The sequence below is a fragment of the Coffea eugenioides genome, chromosome 7 (genome assembly GCF_003713205.1).
Source record: "Coffea eugenioides isolate CCC68of chromosome 7, Ceug_1.0, whole genome shotgun sequence".
Lineage (NCBI taxonomy): Eukaryota > Viridiplantae > Streptophyta > Magnoliopsida > Gentianales > Rubiaceae > Coffea > Coffea eugenioides.
In genome coordinates this window covers 37,893,697-37,916,767 of record NC_040041.1, presented here as the reverse complement: position 1 = coordinate 37,916,767, position 23,071 = coordinate 37,893,697, and the positions used below count along the sequence as shown (strand labels likewise).

General features: G+C 38.5%; 1 protein-coding gene across 1 annotated transcript; it reads right to left on the bottom strand.

Annotated features, from left to right (window-relative positions):
* Positions 1-265: 265 nt before the first annotated feature.
* LOC113777350 (putative late blight resistance protein homolog R1B-16) lies at positions 266-21,437 on the bottom strand. Its single transcript, XM_027322383.1, has 3 exons — positions 21,087-21,437; positions 15,897-16,231; positions 266-3,899 (listed from the first exon to the last, which is right to left on the bottom strand). Exons 1-3 carry the CDS (start codon positions 21,435-21,437, stop codon positions 266-268), a joined length of 4,320 nt encoding a protein of 1,439 aa, XP_027178184.1.
* Between the last annotated feature and the right edge of the window lie 1,634 nt (positions 21,438-23,071).

Here is a 23,071-nt window from a genome sequence, read left to right as displayed (position 1 = left end):
ACAAAAAAAAAAAAGAAAGAAAAGAATTTGGAGGCGACCAGAAATTGCTTCAATAAACATGAATTAATAATATCATTAGCTGATTCAACATATAATTAGATGAAAAAAAGAGACATGAATGGTTCAACATATGCAAATGGGCTTTTATCTGACCTGATGAGCGGAATCCCACTCCACAAGAATGGGACACGAATGCTTCACCATTGTCGAGAATGGAAAAGGGCTCTGTTTTTGAGGAAATCTCCTCTGCTTCTGAGAGAGTTGACTATCCTTCTTGGGAACTCGACTCGTCTTCTGAGGAAGATGGTTCAGAACTATCTTCAATCACCATCTTTAGAACCACATTTCCCCCATCCATCTGTTCTTGCCGAATTTGATTTACAGAATTTACAACAAACACACTACAACCTACCACCGCAATCATTTCAAGAGTCGGACAGTCCCCTAAACAAGAAGGGACCTCTACCAGATTCCAACAGCTGTGCACGACCAATTTCTCAAGACGAGAAAAATTACCAGAAGATGCGGTCCATCTGCGAATGCCCAACCCTGACAATTGCAAGACTCGGAGGTTAGGGAACTCCCCTTCTTTCATTACCCATACTTTCCCAACAAAGGACTTCCTCAGTAATTTAAGCACTTCAAGGTGAGGCAACTTTCCAACTGTTGAAATTTCACTCCATGGCTGATAATTCCATTTGAGAGTCAACTTCTTCAAATTCAATGGGAATTTAAATCCATATCCACCAAAATCAGTCAAACAAAGTGATTGTAGTTGATTCAAACAGTCAAACACAAGAATCTTGTCGCAATTTCTGAGAGCTGCTTGTAAACGATATGGTCTCCAACATTTTAGCCTACGGATGCTTGGTAACTTTTTCAGTATCTTTTGCAAGTGTCTTTTGCAAGTATCTTTTGCAGTATCAATTGCAAGGTTTAAAGTGTCTAAATGATCTAAATCAGGGGATACTTCAAGATTTCCATCTGGAAAAATGAAACCCCAAGTCGCAAATTCCAATTTCTTAATATTGAGATAACTCAATGTATTAATGTTCCAAATAGTTTCCGGCAGCTCAACATCAGAAAGCGGCACTCGTACGATAAGAACTTTCAACCTTGAGAGGTTGTCTATTGCAGATGGGATGGATCGTATTCGACAGAGCACCAGGTATCTCAAGTGAACAAGCAATACTACTTCCATCGGAAATGATTTCCTAAAATTCAAAACCCCCAAATCCAACACTCTAAGAAGTTTAGGTAACAAAATCCCCCCATCCTCCTCTTGATTTCCAAGTAAGAGCAAACAGCGTAAATTGGGAAAAAGTAGCATTAACTCCCAACTCTTCAATTTCCTGGTATCATGAACACAAACTCGGTGGGGATTGCTTGGTCCAGTAAGACCAAAAGGGTCTTTCCAACTATGAATAATATGTAGAAAACATTCTTCTTCGGCTTTTTTCACACAAAACTCGTGTACCAAATCATGAAGTTGGCAGGTTTTGGCACCATTCATGGCTCCTTTTTTGTTAGCCACAACTAAACTTCTATTAATTAGACCCATCAAGTTGTTGTAAGCCGCTTCCTCTAAACTCTTTCCTTCAATCTGTTGCACGAATCCTTCAGAGATCCAAAGCCATAACAACTTTCGGACACTAATAACCCCATCTTCTTGAAATGCAGCAAAGGATAGAAAACATGACTTCAAATAATCCGGTAAATGACTATAACTCAGCTCAACTGTCTTCATGCAGTATTCATCCTGAAGGACAACAGAGTTTAGAGTTTTTGCAACTTCTTCCCAACTATCTTGTGCAATAGTAGCAAGAATTCCAGCAACAAGGACAATTGTGAGGGGTAAGCCCCTACAAATTTTTGCTATTCGATATGCAACTTCACTTAGTTCTGGAGGACAACCTTCTTTGTCAAATAGCTTTTTCTGTAGCAATGCCCAACTCTCTTCGTCAGTAAGTTGGCAGAGATGGTAAGGCTCGCTGCCAGGTTTAAATTGCAAAGACAAATCCTGGAATCTGCTGGTGAAAAGAATCCTGCTTCCATTGACATCATTTGGCAATGAGTTTTCCAACAAATTCCATGCCTCAACATCCCACAAGTCATCTAAAATGAGGAGATACCTAGTTCTCAGCAAAACTTGCTTTAGCTTCTGAACCAAATCATTTTCATCCATCTTAAGATATTCGTCTGGACTCTTAGAATGAATACTACACAAAAGCTGAACAAACAAACTGTGCTTGCTATATGTTTGAGAAACACAACACCAGCCACGAACATGGAAATATGACCTAACTGAAGAAGCAGTATAAACTTTATTGGCTAATGTGGTCTTACCAAGCCCAGGCATACCCACAATGGGAACAACATCCAACTGCTTTAATCCTCTCGTAAGTCGATCAATGATAGTTTTCACCTTGTCATCAAGACCCACGAGATCCTCATTGTGTACGGCGACAGCAAGTTGTGACGCTATGTGAATGGAATTCTTGTTAACTCTCTGGGTTTGACCATTATGGATCTCCAGGGCTTCAATCTTCAGAAGATTTATATCTCTAGCAATAGCATCCAAAGAATCTTCACATTTATCACCAACAAGTGTCGAGTCAATCAATAACTCTGCCTTATATGCAACCTCCATAACATAACTCCAGAAAACTTGGAGTTTTCCATTCTGAAAGCGCTGCTCCTTGATATTCTCAAGGACAGATCTTAAGAATACGAGATCTTTGTGGACCAGTTGGATTCTATCCAATCGGACAACATTTGAATCATCAGCCTCATCACACCTTACTAGTTCCTGGAGATCTTCTAGGAAAAAATCCATACAGCCCAACTCATTGGATCTACGATAATTACATGATGAATATGGTGATGTTACCAGATAATTGTGTGCAAGATCTGCCATCATATACTTGAGAACTTTGTGCAAATGAAACAGCCTAAGATATGTTTCCCTGGGCAAGCCTTCTTTGATTTCATTGACAGAAAGGGAGAAGATCAGAATTCCTGCATCACAGACTGCAAGTCCAAGAAGATCCTTCATTTCATCATCTAGTTTCTCCTCTTGCTTGAGAAGGGTACTCAAGTAACTTATTCCCTGATGGAGTTTTAGAATATGATCCTTAACTGGAACCTGAAAACTGGCATGGTATCCCGGTAGATCCATAAGATAATGGTGGAGAGACTCGACAAATTGAACTACAACTGGACACCCATTCTCCTCAAGGGCAAAAGCACATGATGATCTTGATTGTTTCTTTGAAGCTGTCAGGACATCTATGTAAGTTTCTCGGACTTGAGGATCAAGAGGATTTATCTTCTTAAGTATCAGCTGAGAAATTTCGGATTCCATTTGATTGACCACTTGTTTATCATATCCGTCAAACTGACATACAAAAAATAGGCGTGCAGCCCAAACTGCAACTTGACTGAAGAGATCTGTCAGTTGCATACACTCAACACCTCGCATTGTCACAAAGCCAATGAGATTCCTTAAGAGCATTAGCTTGTGTCTAATGATATCCAATAGCTTCCAGGAACAAAAGTCTTTCAGAGTCTGTGAAAGGGACACAATAAGATCCATAACTAGTCGTGGATCTGCCGGTGAGTAACAGTCGAAGAAGATGATGCTGCATGATTTCTTGACATCTGTCCCAAGAAAAAGTATGATATTTTCCCGGGATCTGGTCGCCGCACTATCTATGATGCCAAAATCTGACTCACCAGAATGTTTGAATAGAAGATAAGCAGAGCGAAGATCATGAATCATCCTGATAACCACATCTTGAATTCTGAAGCAAATAATACTACGTCTCAAACTTTCAGACAAAGTATTATCTTTGTGCTCCTGATCATGCTCCAAAAGCGCTTCATGGTTCCTCCTCCTCCTACACATTTTGACATACAGAAAAAAGGTTTTCAATAATCTTACCTTCTTCTTCAGGTACTCGAGTCCCCTGTCGATATTGCTGGAGGAGACCGGAAACTTGGCAAGACAATCTAAAGCGAGATCAAAGCAACTAGCACTAGTGCTGGAGGAGATGTGATGCGATTGCAGATAGTCGTATAAAGCAAAATCAGAGCAACTAGTGTTACTGCTGGAGGGGACGTCCATTATTTTTCTTTTTTTCATGGGTAAGTAGGGGACCTCCATTCCGGTATCTTCTTTTCACTCTGATATCAGATTTCTATCTGGTTTAACCACTGAATAAAATTAGTTCAGGATCTACACTTTTCTCTTCTAACAATAGCAAACAAAAAATAGGCTGGAACTTTCTTTTTTTTTTTACTTTTTTGGTGTAAATATTGGAAGAGGCTATCTTGTTCAGAGAAGATATGGTGCAGCAGAACTGCAGAAGCGATGAAATTATCTTGTTCACACTCCCATCAACTTCATTAGTGCCTGCCAAACAAAGACCAAGACCAAGGTCAAATTTATCATTTTCGTCCCTTGAAACTAAGGTATTGATCAATCTGGTCCTTTATTAGTGGTACCAATTTGGTTGCTTTTTTTTTTAATGACTAAATTGGAGATAGATTCCTCCCATTTCCAGGTCAAATTTGCAGTCACGTGAGCATTAAGATCACGACATTCATGTAATGGTTTCTGCGTTAATTTCGATATTGTACTCAAACAATTTGTTAGATTATGGTTTTCAAATTTCAGGTTCTCAAACTAATTGTCTAATTGAACCACAATGTAAATCAATCAGAGAAGCAGCCAGAGCCTTCTCCCTATAATATTGCTGCTGGCTTGTAGCTCTAATTAAATATTTGCGGAGGTACAACTTATTTTAAAAATGTAGAATGCAATTAAAGAAAATGATTTTGTGCTCCAAAAAGAAAAATATTGTTCGACTATTAACTCAAATTTAGTTGCTTCTTTTCGTATAAATTGTTTTTTTTTTTAAAAAAAAGGGTTCCTTTGACGAGTGCTATAAGAGCACCCCTTTAACACGTTTAAAATTCACCTAATTCACCCCTTTGACGAGCCACCAATTTAAAGTTGGCGCTCAAGTTCGAAAAACTAAAAAATAATTAATTTATTTTTCAAAAATAAATAAAATAATATTTTTTTAATAATTAATAAAATATTAGGAATATATATATAATTTTATTATTAATAAAATTATATAAATATATATATATATATATATACTCGCGAATCAACATACGAGTTAACGAGTTTAATATTTTTGAACTCGAATTTAATATTAATCGAAATTGAGCCGAATTTTGACTCAAGCTGCTCAATTAATTTGTAGCCCTACTTCTTTTTTTTTTTTTGTAGACATAGTGGTGTCCGGGTCAATCCTTACGGGGCCCGACTAATCCCCTGCAGCTCGGGCCCGGCGCCCTAACCCGGCCCAAGCATGATATGTGCGCGGAGGAATCCAGCAGAGCAGAGACTCAATTTCGGGACCTAGTGATCACCGGTTGGAGGTGCTACCACTGGACCATTCACGCGGGCAGCCCTACTTGTTACATAGGTTTTTTTAAATTTATTTCCCTTCTGTCTTTTTAGAGGTAATAGGGATGGTATTTTAATTTAGGCCTATCATTCTTTTGGGTCCCTACAAACCGAAGGCCACCACCCACCAGGCGCTAGCAAAGAGGAACAAGGACCACCATCCGCAAAATGGGACCCGCGGGTAACTGGTGTCTTAACTTTTAATGGGTCTCACATAGGGGTGCAAACGAGCCGAACTCGAGTCGAGCTTTGGCTAATCGAGCCGAACTCGAGTCAATTTTGTGAAGCTCGAACTCGAGCTCAAAATATCAAGCTCGAGCTCGAGCTCGAGTCAAATTCGAGTCGAGCTCGAGCTCGAACTCGAGCTTAAAAAATAAAAAATAATTATTATTATTATTTTATTTTTAAAAAATAAAAAATAATTTTTTTTAAAAAAATGAATAAAGTAATAATTTTTTTAACAAATAATAAAATATTAGGGATATATATGTAATTTTACTATTAAAATAAAAAATAAAAAATATATATATAATTGAGCTCGCGAGCCAACGAGTTTAATGTTTTTGAGCTCGAGCTCGAGCTCGAGATCGACTTAATTAGCTCGAGCTCGACTCGAGCTCGATATTGACGAGCTCGACTCGAGCTCGTATTCGAGCCGATCGCGAGCGGATCGATTCGCGAAACACCCCTAGTCTCACACTCCCAAATTCCAATTTAGCCAGGAGGAAAGAAAGACGATGAAGTGGAAAAGAGAAAGAGAAAAAAAGTGAAAATTATTTGGCAAAGGGATCTAGGTAGCAATAGAGACTCTAACATCGCAACAGATCTTCTGTCCCGCATCCTGTATCATTCACTGTCCCACTTTTTATTATATTGCTATTTATCCTTCATAAATATTATGTTTTAGTTCTTGTTTGTTTCCTTGAGATCCAATAACTATTAATTCAGTAATACACAAAATTTAACAAACTCAAAAAATCAAAATGCATAAAAAATGAGATTTTTTATGAATTTTCTGCTGTATTTTTTAATTTTCTATTATATATTATTTTTTTGAAACTGTTGTATTTATTTTTTACTGAATTAATACTTATTGAATCTTAAGAAAATAAAAAGAACTAAAACATGATATTTATGAAGAAGAAATAGCAATATAATAAAAAGTGGGACAGTGAGTGGCACGGCGTGTGGGACAGAAGATCCGTTGTGCTCCAACATTCATCCAATTCGAAAATTTTATGCCAGTTTGAACCAACTATTAAGCATGTTTAGTAGTCATTTCCAAATCAATGAAAAAGTTTCATGTGGACATATAAAGGTGATCCTTGATTTCATTTGACATGCCAAATGGACTAGGATCTTTATATATCTATACTAAGTATAAGTAGTAGTTGCTCGGCATTATTCTGGAGCAACTACTAAGCATGTTTAGCAGTTATTTCCGAATCAATGAAAAAGTTTTATGTGAACATATAAGAGTTCTACTTGATTTCATTTAATATGGCAAATGGATTCCATTTAACATGTAAATGAGCAAATAGGATCCTTATATATCTATGTATAGTTTCTCTATTGATTTTGATTCTGAAGTAACTACTTAAATATCTCGGTAGAGCTTCTCTATTGATTATGGACTAACTATTAGGTATGTCTAATAGTTGCTCCGAACTGAGATAAAATTTCTTATCCAATCATGATTGGTTCATTCTATTTCTCACAGATCCCATTTATGGATGTCGTTAATTTTTTTTTTTAATAGTATTCTTCCCGCATATGTAAATGGAAGATGTTAGCATGATGTATTTGAAATTTAATGACTAAGCACATAAAAATTACTTTTCAGTCACTTTTTGTAGGTTCATTCAAACTGGTATAGCAAATTAAAGTGTGGAATTGATCTGAAAAACCTATAAATATCCTTATTTGTTGCCTGGTGGACAAAGTGGGGAAACAGCGAGAAGCTGAAATGACCAAAAAGAGGAAAACTTGGAGGTTTGAGCATAAGAGAATTTGTCACATTGACTAGAACAATAAGGGCCCGTTTGCAGTAGCTTATTGAAAAGTGTTTCTTTAATAGACCTTTTAATAAAGTGCTTATTGAGTGATTAAGTGCCTTTATATATTTTGTTTAAAAATATAGTTTAATAAATACTTATTGTATTGAATAATAAGTAATTTGAAAATTTTGAAATATATTTATTATTTATTTAGTTCATAATATAGGATAAAATAATTAAATTTATTATTTTATTTCTTAAATCACAAAAGTTACTCTAAAAGTGCTAAATTTGAGCTTTTGTTAAAAGTATTTTTAATACCAAAATCTCCCCTCCTAAACTTATAGGATGATATTTACTAAATAACTTCAAAGTACTTTTAACACCTAAAAGTGCCTTTTTTCCAAAGGTACCGCAACCCCAAATGGGACCTAAGTGGTGAAGATCAACTGAACAACCGCAAGCTGCAATAAATTTTTTGAAGCGCATAGCTGGCTATATATATATATATATATATATATAAGTATGGTATGATTAATTAGTACTCAATGGGCTGTAGTTAAGAGAGGTTTCATGTATTAGTTTCTTACAAAAGTATAGTTAATTTAGAAAAGTGTCAAGATGTAGATGATACAATAATTGTCATTGTGTATATTTGTATGGTAAGTTAAATATAATTTAGCAGTGTAATTAGTGCTCCTGTTAGAAAAATTTATAGTCCAAATTTCAAATTTCTACAACTTTCTTAGTATGATTTAACAACTGTAAGTTTGTAACCTGTCAAGACTCTTTTTGGCATATACATTGCCAGTAAGACACATTTTCTTCTTGGTTTGTGTGGTGGGGTTTGGAAGTGATAAATATCGCAAGACTTTTTCTCCTTCCACTTGAAACTTAATCAAAGAAAGATGCTATTGGTGACCCCAACAAATGAGCTTCATTATTGGAGGCACTAACTTCACTTTGCTGCATTATTGGAATAGTGATCTGTTTGAGTAGTTGTTGGGTTAAGACCATTAGAATAGTGATATGTGCTATTGGCTGCATTATTGGAGGGATTAACTTCGCATTACCATTTCGAACTTATACCTCTTTTCTTGTACTACAGGAAAAACCGTGGTCTTTAAGAATTGTTCATTGATTGTTGAACGACTCTATGTTGTTTAGTACTGGAGTCTACCTTGATTATTCTTCTACAGCAATTGCAAAATTTTCAAAATCTATTTCATATCTACACTTCAACAAGACAATTAGTCCTCGCTATGTTGATTAGAACTTAATGTGTCAAAAAATTAATAAAAAATAACGAACAAATTATCAGAGCTTATTTCTAAATCTCAGTTGAATGAAAATTATGGACAAAATTAAAAGTTAGTCAGATCAGCCTAAAAACACAAATAAAATAAAAGTAAAATAAATGACTATGACTGTAAGTTCCGCTTCAATCCCGGATACTGCAACTGTTTGTGCCGGTTGTCCTCATTTTGCACTGCGCGTAACATTGATTAAACACGATGTAACTTTTTTTTCACAGAATATATTTTCAGAACAGATAGTGATGGACCTCACACTTGACTCGAAAATCGAGTTACATGGTGTAATCTCAGCCGCACAAAATTTTAAAGGTAAATCTTGACCCTTAACCGTGCAGTGACGGTCGTACTGATGACCGTCCGTGCCCAAAATCCTTCAATCCCACCCAGAAGCGCTATTGACATGGCCCAGGAAGGTCATTATTGCTTCAGACTTTTGCGGGTAGACTGGTCAATCCGAGATAATAAGAATCCAATAGAGGTTATTATTGCGCCAGACTTTTGAGCATAGACTTGGTCAATGTAAGATCACAAGAATCCAGTGAACAATGAAGTAGCGGCCAGTGGCCACCGCAAAAAATGGAAAACAAATGGACAGATTGATAAAGGAAAAGGACGTCCTTTTGTTTTGCATCATGCAATGCTTTACTTTAGTCAAGTCTTTCACACTTTTCACACTCTGCTACCTTTTTCTTTTTCTTTTTTCTTTTAAATTCAAATCCTCTTTTACAAGGCTTTCTATTCACTAAAGATTGTAGAAAAAATTTACCAAACAATAAATGTCGAATTCACATACTCTAATTCACATAGTTATGAAATCCGGCCTAGTAAGAACTCGATAGAGGGATTGGATCAATGGATCATTGGTTGAATCGGTGAGTATTAATTTAATATTTATAAATACAAAATAGTATTTTTAATTTACATAAAATATATAATAAAGTGCTTTTAGATACTAATTATTATACTTAGAAAAATATAAAATAAATATATAGATATTAATAGAAGATTTAACTTCATTTTATTGTACTTTTAAATAAATAAATAATATAATCAAGAATAAAAAAGTTTTGTTTTAAAAAAATATAGCATTATTTTTTCATTATTTTATTTTTTGAAGAATAAAGTAATTTTCTAACTAATCAAATATTTTCAGTTTAAAAGTTAAAAGGACTAATTGTATAATAAAAAAATAAACAAGTTTATTAAAAATAATTTAGTTATCAAATAAAAAAAAGCAAGTGGCAAAGTCTAATACATATTTAAATGAAGATCCAATGTACAAAACTTATTGAAAGCATTTTTTTTTTGTTTAAAAAACAAAGGCCCACAATTATAAAAAAAAAAAGGCTCAATTGAAAAATCGGACGAGTTTTTAGTTGAACCACTAGGTCAACCGAATTTGTCCAGATTTGACAAGGTCAATTTCTTCTCCGATCAAACTAGAGACCTGACCCAGTCTGATGCCCAAGTCACCGGGCCGATTGGTGCAATTGCGGGCCGAGCGAGGTTTAATAACTATTAGTTTCCAATGCCAATCCAATTAGTAAATGCACGCTGCAATTTTCAGGGTTAAATGCTGATAAATTGAATTCTTGGTGAATTCCTACGTTTCAATGATTGAGGCACTACCGATCCCTCAAGTGGAGTTGTCAATTATGGCAATTATGTAGGAGTACAACTTGCAGTTTCTTCCAACTATCTAGATATATACACTTGGATACAGAGATGTCAAAATGGATGACTTGAACGAGTTTGGACGGTCATAATTGGGTAATTGATATAATTGGATCAATCCATGTATACCCATTTATTTAAATGAGTATGGATATATCCAATTATCCATTTATGAGTCACTTACAATTCTGGATTATTAATGAACGGATTTGGATGAGTCGAAATAATTGGATTATGATTCACACCTCTACTTGGACCCTTGTTACTTGAAAATCTCAAGAATAGTTAGCCAAGTTCAAGGATGTAGCCTTTGAGCAAAAGCTCCAAGGTTTGAGGGGCTTAATAGCTCTGAGGGAAAGAGGAGGATACAGGAACTCCATAAAAGTTCCTCCATGGAAGGCACGAAATAAAACAAACCAATTGTGTTGTAATTCCAATTTGCAAGCCTAGATGGTATTATATGAATTCCTCTCTATTCATGGTTTAAAAACGTAGCAAATTCTGACTTCATCTTATTTTATCTGGTTCTAAAAAAGCAGGAAATTCTGACTTCATCTTACTTTATCTGGTTCATCTTACATGTAATTTTTGGTTCTCTCGTGATTTTGTTGATTGTACAGATATTTCTCTTAATAAATTCTGTGCTCTCTATCTTAAACTCGTTTCATTTTGTGTATCTATATATAGACAAAATGGATGGATTGCAAAAATTAACAATCAACCATTAGGGCATTCAACATATTAATATTACATAGTAGATGCAGTCATTGATTCAACAATTAATGTACCATTCATCTCTAAACGGCTCAGTTCCATATGAAATCACATTAACAAGAAATAATTTAGTTTGTTTGGATAGATTATTATTTGAAATAATTACTGTAGTATTTTTTGTAATGTGATGTATATGAGATAAAATAATAGTTAGAAATATAAAAAGATGGGTTAGAAAATGTGTTTATGATAGAAGCGAAATATTATTTGAGATAATTTGCTATCCAAGCACTTCGAATTTTATTCACCGTCATTGGGCTATACATGAACTGCCAATTCATAACTTCTTTTATTTTGCCCATTTTGCTAATTTAGAATTTCTCGTAACAATGCTGATACAATAATAAGTATTGTGACGACCCCACCTCCCCCTAAGGCGTACCAAAGGGTTCGGCGGACCGCCTGCCCAGCTCTCGCCAGGACTCACTCACTATCTCAATCGAGTCATGTACACACATCCATGAACCATAAATAACATTCACAATTCAAGCTTATAATTTACATTGATAGAAATCGAGGTACAAAGCCTCAATACACCACTAGTTCAAAACGTATACAATCCAAGTACAACATGTTCCATTCGAGGAATAGCGCGAGTACAAGACCAAAAGTCAAAAGTCAAAACAAAAGGCTACGCTAGTCTTTTACAAGTCTCACGCGTCACTCGTACCCCCTGTAAGGAAAACAAATAGCGTGGTATGAGCTAAAAGCCCAGTGAGGTTCCAAATAGCAAATTGACCATTATTTATAAGTACAAGTTTTCGATATAGGACAGTAACGAGCATGAAGAGTTCATAAAAATGAGCAATAACACTTCAAGTAGCAATCTCAAAATGAGCGAGTGTAAAAGTTTTCAGAAGACACTATAATCCAATAAACAATAATCATTCCAAAGCATAAGGATACGGATGGCTCTCAGGAGCCAACTTCCATTCATCATCAGGAGCTTGATCACATAGTAGTTGACACTCCGTCAACTTTCAAGTAAAGGAACCAATCCAGTAGAACACCACTTACACTACTCTCCGTCCACCATTCACACCCCCTACTGGGCCCAAAATCCTCAGTAAACACGGGTGGTAATACTCGAGTATACCGATTAGTCGAGGAGATATCACTCCACTCGACAAAGCAAGAGACCCAGGGCTCGTTACCCAATCGACCAAGCCCCTGCCGGCCCGACTAGAGTAACTCGCCACAGGGTGTCTGGAATTCCAGGAAGTGCGCGCATCATAACAAGTATGTCAAGTCAATTGCAACAATAAACAAGTGTATATCATGTAAGGGCAAGTGCGATAAAGTACACTCTTGCCCTAACAATTCACGCATGTGACATGTAATCATATTGGCACGTATCAAGTACAAGTATCAAGTTCAATTCAGTATTTGAAAGCACTCACCAAAAGATATAGTGCTTTTACTGGTCACTTTCAGGTTATACTCCGAGTTCGGAGTCCAAATCTGCGATAAAACTCAATTTGAGAACTTTGAAACATGACTAGAGTTCGAAACTTAGACGTTTCGTTCAATAAGAATCAAGAAATTGAAATTCACTCGGACAGTAGTCATGAAACACTTGCTCGCTTTTTAAACGATAAAGCTTTGTAACATTTATACTTGAAATTGTCATGTGAGTCGAGAGTACAAGGAAAACGTACTTCGAGCAATCATTATTTCATTTCCCAAGGGTACAAGTTTGGCCAAGTCTTTACTCATATACCTCGGAACAAGAAGACCCAAGTACCCTAGATGGTTCAAGCAGTAATCACTCTTAACCCTTACTCAAGTTGCAAGTAGTTCTCTAGTCCTCAAGTAAAAATTCGGGCAGCATGCCCTTTGTGTTTACCTAATTTTCCAGCCATTTAGGCTTCATTGTTTTTCTCAAACACAACCCAACATCATACATATCAGCAATTTATGTCAAGAGCCGTTCCATAGGCTCACAATATCATAATAACAAGATTTACAATGATAACAATTGCAGAAATTCAACTTAGCACAAGACAGATTTGACGTACGAATGCGGAAATAACTTATCCGATGCTACGCTTATCGGATTAAGACGCAACCTATGCCGTTTCGAAGCTAAGACTTAGGGCTACAATGTTCATGAAGGTCACTTAATCCAGTTTCTAATGTAACTTGGTCAAATTCTCGAATTACTAAACCAGAAACCAATTCGTCGGCTGTTTAATCGCAGAACACTGTAATGGACATAACTCAGTGTATACAAGTCCGAATCAGGTGTTCTTAGAGGCATTTTAAAGCTACTTCAGAACACTACAACTTTCATGTTTTGGCCCAGAGCTAAATCAGAATGGATCCTGGTCAAAAAACGTGATAAACTGGACTTAACTGAAGAAACGGACTGCTGGGAAATACTTAGAACAGTAAGGGTATTTTGGACCTTTCACGTCCTACGTTGCTCCGATTGAGTTGAAATTTTGTAGGCACCTATAAAATTCCATTCTCTACAACTTTTCTTCTTTGAGCTAAGGCCAATTCGGCCTCTAACACACAGATACAAATTCGGACAGAATGTTGGGAAAATTTTCCAGATTTTGGAATTTTGAGTTTCTAGTGCAACTTTCCTTAATTTCTTGGTCTAATCACTACCACAACACCTTATAAAACTTCAATTGCAACATATAAGCATCTTACAACAATTTGGGCAGAATTTCCACAAGCCCTAGTTCATCAAATAAATTGGGGAAAACTACTAAAACATGCTCATCATCCATGATCTCACCACAAGAGCAAGTTGCCAAGCTTAATTTAACAAAATTGAAAGTAAAACTTAGAGAGATAAGCTCTCTTACCTTGACTAGAAGTCACTACAAGTAGCCCAAGCTTTCTCTTTCAAAAATCACACCACAAGCCACTAGCTAATCACTCAAGGACAAGTTTAATCGGTTTACTTTGTTTGTTTTCTCACTAAGTTGTTGGATTTGATGATGAAATGGAATGTTTTCCTTTGGGTTTTTCTTCTTGCTTCTCACGGCCAGCACCAGCAGAAATGAAGAAGAAATTGGCTAAGTGTTGGAGTTAAATGGATGGTAATGGTCTTGGTTAAGAAGCCATGAGGTGGTGACAAGTGTCACCACCACCACCTCTTTTTTTTCTCTTTCTTTCTTGCCATTCTTGGCCACTAATTTCGGTCAACCTTGCTGTAATTTAAGAAGATATTATGTACAAAAGTCAACAAACTTGTTGGGTAAGAAAAATGGTGGTCAAGCAGTGCGTTCAATCGGTAATGCGCGGGACCCGCCGGATCGCGCCGTTTTTCTTAAAAACTCACGTACTAGGTTTTTCACTTCCCATTCACTAACCTTATACCATTGCCACTAGTCACATCTTATTTCTCACTTAAAAGTCACTTTTAATCCCCAAATTAATTCTTACTCTGTACCGAAAATTCATCCGGCGGAAAATCGCGAAAACCCTAATTTTGCTCCAAACTTAAAACTGAAGCGTAAAACCCTATTTTCTAGGTCTATTTACTCTTAGTGTGAAATATTTGGGTAGTGGCCTTTGATAAATACTAATTTTCAAATAAAAGGGTATTTTTGAGGAAAAATACGAGGAATTTGCGAGTCCTCACATTCTCTCCCCCTTAAAAGAATTTCGACCTCGAAATTCATACATGCACTTCGAATAACGTAGGGTACTTTCCTTATATATTCATTTCCGGCTCTCAGGTCTCACTATAGCCAAAACTTAGAGAAACAATAGAAATCACGAATCGTACCTTCTACTATCTCTGTTGGTTCAGGTACTGCCTGTTGGTTCAAGGCATACGCTCTAGCTGGCACTCTTGGCTTAGTCCCTCCTACACTTGCTTGTTCAGGGTTTAGGCGTGATCTACGGGGACAGGTTGCAAGCTGGTGTTCGGTGCTACCACACCATAAACATTTTCCCGCCTTTCGCCAACAATCACTCTCCACGTGATTGGCCTTCCCACAGTACCCGCAAGGTACTTGAGGGGTTGAGGTCTGACCTCCTTGTGAGGCACCTCTTGCTTGGCCCCAGCCACGCGAAGCTCCTCTTGGAGTACTTTCCTTAGACGTCCTTGAAATTTTCTCACTACCATCTTCTCGACCTATCTTAGAAGGTGGCATATCTAAATCACTTTGTCCTTGCCTTTGACTTCCACCAGGCGCACCTCTCCTTTTTGCATGGAAAGCTCTCACTTGTGCCCTAGCAGTCTCTATCCTCAAGGCTTTCTCCAGAACCTCTGTGAATGTATTAATTTGGACCGCCGCTAAGGCTTCTTGTAACTCCACGTTCAGTCCTTGTATGAACCTTCGTACTTTTCTTTGTTCCGTAGCTATCAGTTCGGGAGCAAATTTGGACAACTTTGTAAACTGAGTCTCATACTCAGTTACACTCAACATCCCCTGACGGAGTTTGATGAATTCGTCCTCTCTCTTCTCCTGGACGATGGGTGGAAGGTATTTTTCGTTGAAGTCCCGTACAAAATTTAGCCAAGTCCAGGCAGTTCCCTCTCTCTCCCACTTGGCCCTCACTACATTCCACCAAGCCCTAGCTGGCCCTTCAAACTGAAATACAGCAAATTGGACTTGTCTCTCCTCAGTATAGTTTAGGGCAGCAAAGATATTTATCATGGCCTCCAGCCATTTCTCAGCCTCATACGCGTCTGGCCCTCCTAAAAACTTGGGTGGGGAGAACTTTTGGAATCTCTCCAAAGCTCTATCCTGCCCCATATCAGGGTCTCTAGGTTGGTTTACAGGGACTTGACCCTGTTGTTCCACTAACCGAGCCAGAATATTAGTCATCTGTTGAATGGCAGTAGCCACCTGATCTCCCCCGACAGTCTGGGGTTCAGGTTGCTGCTCAACCGCTGCCTCCCTCTCCTCTCTCGGTTCAGGCACCGGTTCCTGTACTTGTTCACCCTCACGGCCTCGCCTAGAACCGCGTTCTCGGTTAGCTTTCTTGGTCCGACTTCTTTTATCCTCCATGTTTCGCAGCTAACCAACTATAGCAATATAACCAACTAATTAATGATAGAATATAACCACTAAGTAACTATATAAATATAAACAACATAAAACAGAATATTGCAAATCATAAACCCCTCTAAATCATAAAACAAGGCAATACAACACATTTGATCAAAACAAGTCACATAACTTATAGAGCATTAACCCTAGGTATCGCTCAGGCACTACACTTAATCAAGGCTCGAAACACGTGAATAAGAAGGATCCCAAATCCCATAAATATCTTCAATATTTTTTTCAAGTCCAGACTATTCGTATTCCCTGTGCCTTTGCTTTCACCATCCAAACTTATCCGAATATTACACGAGATCTCAACTGAGCGTAAAGATGTCACTCTTTGGTATTCGGGGACAAGAATCCGAAAATATGATAATTCACCACTCAAGCTGGCCAGGCTCAAGAGCAAATCACCCTATTAGAGATTCCTACCCAACATACATATCTAAGGTCCCCAACAATAGACAATTGTTCCATACTTAACAAGTCAATCCCCACAGTCCGAGAACCCTCTCCCGGCACGAGCTCAATAAGAGCTCTGATACCATCTGTGACGACCCCACCTCCCCCTAAGGCGTACCAAAGGGTTCGGCGGACCGCCTGCCCAGCTCTCGCCAGGACTCACTCACTATCTCAATCGAGTCATGTACACACATCCATGAACCATAAATAACATTCACAATTCAAGCTTATAATTTACATTGATAGAAATCGAGGTACAAAGCCTCAATACACCACTAGTTCAAAACGTATACAATCCAAGTACAACATGTTCCATTCGAGGAATAGCGCGAGTACAAGACCAAAAGTCAAAAGTCAAAACAAAAGGCTACGCTAGTCTTTTACAAGTCTCACGCGTCACTCGTACCCCCTGTAAGGAAAACAAATAGCGTGGTATGAGCTAAAAGCCCAGTGAGGTTCCAAATAGCAAATTGACCATTATTTATAAGTACAAGTTTTCGATATAGGACAGTAACGAGCATGAAGAGTTCATAAAAGTGAGCAATAACACTTCAAGTAGCAATCTCAAAATGAGCGAGTGTAAAAGTTTTCAGAAGACACTATAATCCAATAAACAATAATCATTCCAAAGCATAAGGATACGGATGGCTCTCAGGAGCCAACTTCCATTCATCATCAGGAGCTTGATCACATAGTAGTTGACACTCCGTCAACTTTCAAGTAAAGGAACCAATCCAGTAGAACACCACTTACACTACTCTCCGTCCGCCATTCACACCCCCTACTGGGCCCAAAATCCTCAGTAAACACGGGTGGTAATACTCGAGTATACCGATTAGTCGAGGAGATATCACTCCACTCGACAAAGCAAGAGACCCAGGGCTCGTTACCCAATCGACCAAGCCCCTGCCGGCCCGACTAGAGTAACTCGCCACAGGGTGTCTGGAATTCCAGGAAGTGCGCGCATCATAACAAGTATGTCAAGTCAATTGCAACAATAAACAAGTGTATATCATGTAAGGGCAAGTGCGATAAAGTACACTCTTGCCCTAACAATTCACGCATGTGACATGTAATCATATTGGCACGTATCAAGTACAAGTATCAAGTTCAATTCAGTATTTGAAAGCACTCACCAAAAGATATAGTGCTTTTACTGGTCACTTTCAGGTTATACTCCGAGTTCGGAGTCCAAATCTGCGATAAAACTCAATTTGAGAACTTTGAAACATGACTAGAGTTCGAAACTTAGACGTTTCGTTCAATAAGAATCAAGAAATTGAAATTCACTCGGACAGTAGTCATGAAACACTTGCTCGCTTTTTAAACGATAAAGCTTTGTAACATTTATACTTGAAATTGTCATGTGAGTCGAGAGTACAAGGAAAACGTACTTCGAGCAATCATTATTTCATTTCCCAAGGGTACAAGTTTGGCCAAGTCTTTACTCATATACCTCGGAACAAGAAGACCCAAGTACCCTAGATGGTTCAAGCAGTAATCACTCTTAACCCTTACTCAAGTTGCAAGTAGTTCTCTAGTCCTCAAGTAAAAATTCGGGCAGCATGCCCTTTGTGTTTACCTAATTTTCCAGCCATTTAGGCTTCATTGTTTTTCTCAAACACAACCCAACATCATACATATCAGCATTTATGTCAAGAGCCGTTCCATAGGCTCACAATATCATAATAACAAGATTTACAATGATAACAATTGCAGAAATTCAACTTAGCACAAGACAGATTTGACGTACGAATGCGGAAATAACTTATCCGATGCTACGCTTATCGGATTAAGACGCAACCTATGCCGTTTCGAAGCTAAGACTTAGGGCTACAATGTTCATGAAGGTCACTTAATCCAGTTTCTAATGTAACTTGGTCAAATTCTCGAATTACTAAACCAGAAACCAATTCGTCGGCTGTTTAATCGCAGAACACTGTAATGGACATAACTCAGTGTATACAAGTCCGAATCAGGTGTTCTTAGAGGCATTTTAAAGCTACTTCAGAACACTACAACTTTCATGTTTTGGCCCAGAGCTAAATCAGAATGGATCCTGGTCAAAAAACGTGATAAACTGGACTTAACTGAAGAAACGGACTGCTGGGAAATACTTAGAACAGTAAGGGTATTTTGGACCTTTCACGTCCTACGTTGCTCCGATTGAGTTGAAATTTTGTAGGCACCTATAAAATTCCATTCTCTACAACTTTTCTTCTTTGAGCTAAGGCCAATTCGGCCTCTAACACACAGATACAAATTCGGACAGAATGTTGGGAAAATTTTCCAGATTTTGGAATTTTGAGTTTCTAGTGCAACTTTCCTTAATTTCTTGGTCTAATCACTACCACAACACCTTATAAAACTTCAATTGCAACATATAAGCATCTTACAACAATTTGGGCAGAATTTCCACAAGCCCTAGTTCATCAAATAAATTGGGGAAAACTACTAAAACATGCTCATCATCCATGATCTCACCACAAGAGCAAGTTGCCAAGCTTAATTTAACAAAATTGAAAGTAAAACTTAGAGAGATAAGCTCTCTTACCTTGACTAGAAGTCACTACAAGTAGCCCAAGCTTTCTCTTTCAAAAATCACACCACAAGCCACTAGCTAATCACTCAAGGACAAGTTTAATCGGTTTACTTTGTTTGTTTTCTCACTAAGTTGTTGGATTTGATGATGAAATGGAATGTTTTCCTTTGGGTTTTTCTTCTTGCTTCTCACGGCCAGCACCAGCAGAAATGAAGAAGAAATTGGCTAAGTGTTGGAGTTAAATGGATGGTAATGGTCTTGGTTAAGAAGCCATGAGGTGGTGACAAGTGTCACCACCACCACCTCTTTTTTTTCTCTTTCTTTCTTGCCATTCTTGGCCACTAATTTCGGTCAACCTTGCTGTAATTTAAGAAGATATTATGTACAAAAGTCAACAAACTTGTTGGGTAAGAAAAATGGTGGTCAAGCAGTGCGTTCAATCGGTAATGCGCGGGACCCGCCGGATCGCGCCGTTTTTCTTAAAAACTCACGTACTAGGTTTTTCACTTCCCATTCACTAACCTTATACCATTGCCACTAGTCACATCTTATTTCTCACTTAAAAGTCACTTTTAATCCCCAAATTAATTCTTACTCTGTACCGAAAATTCATCCGGCGAAAAATCGCGAAAACCCTAATTTTGCTCCAAACTTAAAACTGAAGCGTAAAACCCTATTTTCTAGGTCTATTTACTCTTAGTGTGAAATATTTGGGTAGTGGCCTTTGATAAATACTAATTTTCAAATAAAAGGGTATTTTTGAGGAAAAATACGAGGAATTTGCGAGTCCTCACATTCTCTCCCCCTTAAAAGAATTTCGACCTCGAAATTCATACATGCACTTCGAATAACGTAGGGTACTTTCCTTATATATTCATTTCCGGCTCTCAGGTCTCACTATAGCCAAAACTTAGAGAAACAATAGAAATCACGAATCGTACCTTCTACTATCTCTGTTGGTTCAGGTACTGCCTGTTGGTTCAAGGCATACGCTCTAGCTGGCACTCTTGGCTTAGTCCCTCCTACACTTGCTTGTTCAGGGTTTAGGCGTGATCTACGGGGACAGGTTGCAAGCTGGTGTTCGGTGCTACCACACCATAAACATTTTCCCGCCTTTCGCCAACAATCACTCTCCACGTGATTGGCCTTCCCACAGTACCCGCAAGGTACTTGAGGGGTTGAGGTCTGACCTCCTTGTGAGGCACCTCTTGCTTGGCCCCAGCCACGCGAAGCTCCTCTTGGAGTACTTTCCTTAGACGTCCTTGAAATTTTCTCACTACCATCTTCTCGACCTATCTTAGAAGGTGGCATATCTAAATCACTTTGTCCTTGCCTTTGACTTCCACCAGGCGCACCTCTCCTTTTTGCATGGAAAACTCTCACTTGTGCCCTAGCAGTCTCTATCCTCAAGGCTTTCTCCAGAACCTCTGTGAATGTATTAATTTGGACCGCCGCTAAGGCTTCTTGTAACTCCACGTTCAGTCCTTGTATGAACCTTCGTACTTTTCTTTGTTCCGTAGCTATCAGTTCGGGAGCAAATTTGGACAACTTTGTAAACTGAGTCTCATACTCAGTTACACTCAACATCCCCTGACGGAGTTTGATGAATTCGTCCTCTCTCTTCTCCTGGACGATGGGTGGAAGGTATTTTTCGTTGAAGTCCCGTACAAAATTTAGCCAAGTCCAGGCAGTTCCCTCTCTCTCCCACTTGGCCCTCACTACATTCCACCAAGCCCTAGCTGGCCCTTCAAACTGAAATACAGCAAATTGGACTTGTCTCTCCTCAGTATAGTTTAGGGCAGCAAAGATATTTATCATGGCCTCCAGCCATTTCTCAGCCTCATACGCGTCTGGCCCTCCTAAAAACTTGGGTGGGGAGAACTTTTGGAATCTCTCCAAAGCTCTATCCTGCCCCATATCAGGGTCTCTAGGTTGGTTTACAGGGACTTGACCCTGTTGTTCCACTAACCGAGCCAGAATATTAGTCATCTGTTGAATGGCAGTAGCCACCTGATCTCCCCCGACAGTCTGGGGTTCAGGTTGCTGCTCAACCGCTGCCTCCCTCTCCTCTCTCGGTTCAGGCACCGGTTCCTGTACTTGTTCACCCTCACGGCCTCGCCTAGAACCGCGTTCTCGGTTAGCTTTCTTGGTCCGACTTCTTTTATCCTCCATGTTTCGCAGCTAACCAACTATAGCAATATAACCAACTAATTAATGATAGAATATAACCACTAAGTAACTATATAAATATAAACAACATAAAACAGAATATTGCAAATCATAAACCCCTCTAAATCATAAAACAAGGCAATACAACACATTTGATCAAAACAAGTCACATAACTTATAGAGCATTAACCCTAGGTATCGCTCAGGCACTACACTTAATCAAGGCTCGAAACACGTGAATAAGAAGGATCCCAAATCCCATAAATATCTTCAATATTTTTTTCAAGTCCAGACTATTCGTATTCCCTGTGCCTTTGCTTTCACCATCCAAACTTATCCGAATATTACACGAGATCTCAACTGAGCGTAAAGATGTCACTCTTTGGTATTCGGGGACAAGAATCCGAAAATATGATAATTCACCACTCAAGCTGGCCAGGCTCAAGAGCAAATCACCCTATTAGAGATTCCTACCCAACATACATATCTAAGGTCCCCAACAATAGACAATTGTTCCATACTTAACAAGTCAATCCCCACAGTCCGAGAACCCTCTCCCGGCACGAGCTCAATAAGAGCTCTGATACCATCTGTGACGACCCCACCTCCCCCTAAGGCGTACCAAAGGGTTCGGCGGACCGCCTGCCCAGCTCTCGCCAGGACTCACTCACTATCTCAATCGAGTCATGTACACACATCCATGAACCATAAATAACATTCACAATTCAAGCTTATAATTTACATTGATAGAAATCGAGGTACAAAGCCTCAATACACCACTAGTTCAAAACGTATACAATCCAAGTACAACATGTTCCATTCGAGGAATAGCGCGAGTACAAGACCAAAAGTCAAAAGTCAAAACAAAAGGCTACGCTAGTCTTTTACAAGTCTCACGCGTCACTCGTACCCCCTGTAAGGAAAACAAATAGCGTGGTATGAGCTAAAAGCCCAGTGAGGTTCCAAATAGCAAATTGACCATTATTTATAAGTACAAGTTTTCGATATAGGACAGTAACGAGCATGAAGAGTTCATAAAAGTGAGCAATAACACTTCAAGTAGCAATCTCAAAATGAGCGAGTGTAAAAGTTTTCAGAAGACACTATAATCCAATAAACAATAATCATTCCAAAGCATAAGGATACGGATGGCTCTCAGGAGCCAACTTCCATTCATCATCAGGAGCTTGATCACATAGTAGTTGACACTCCGTCAACTTTCAAGTAAAGGAACCAATCCAGTAGAACACCACTTACACTACTCTCCGTCCGCCATTCACACCCCCTACTGGGCCCAAAATCCTCAGTAAACACGGGTGGTAATACTCGAGTATACCGATTAGTCGAGGAGATATCACTCCACTCGACAAAGCAAGAGACCCAGGGCTCGTTACCCAATCGACCAAGCCCCTGCCGGCCCGACTAGAGTAACTCGCCACAGGGTGTCTGGAATTCCAGGAAGTGCGCGCATCATAACAAGTATGTCAAGTCAATTGCAACAATAAACAAGTGTATATCATGTAAGGGCAAGTGCGATAAAGTACACTCTTGCCCTAACAATTCACGCATGTGACATGTAATCATATTGGCACGTATCAAGTACAAGTATCAAGTTCAATTCAGTATTTGAAAGCACT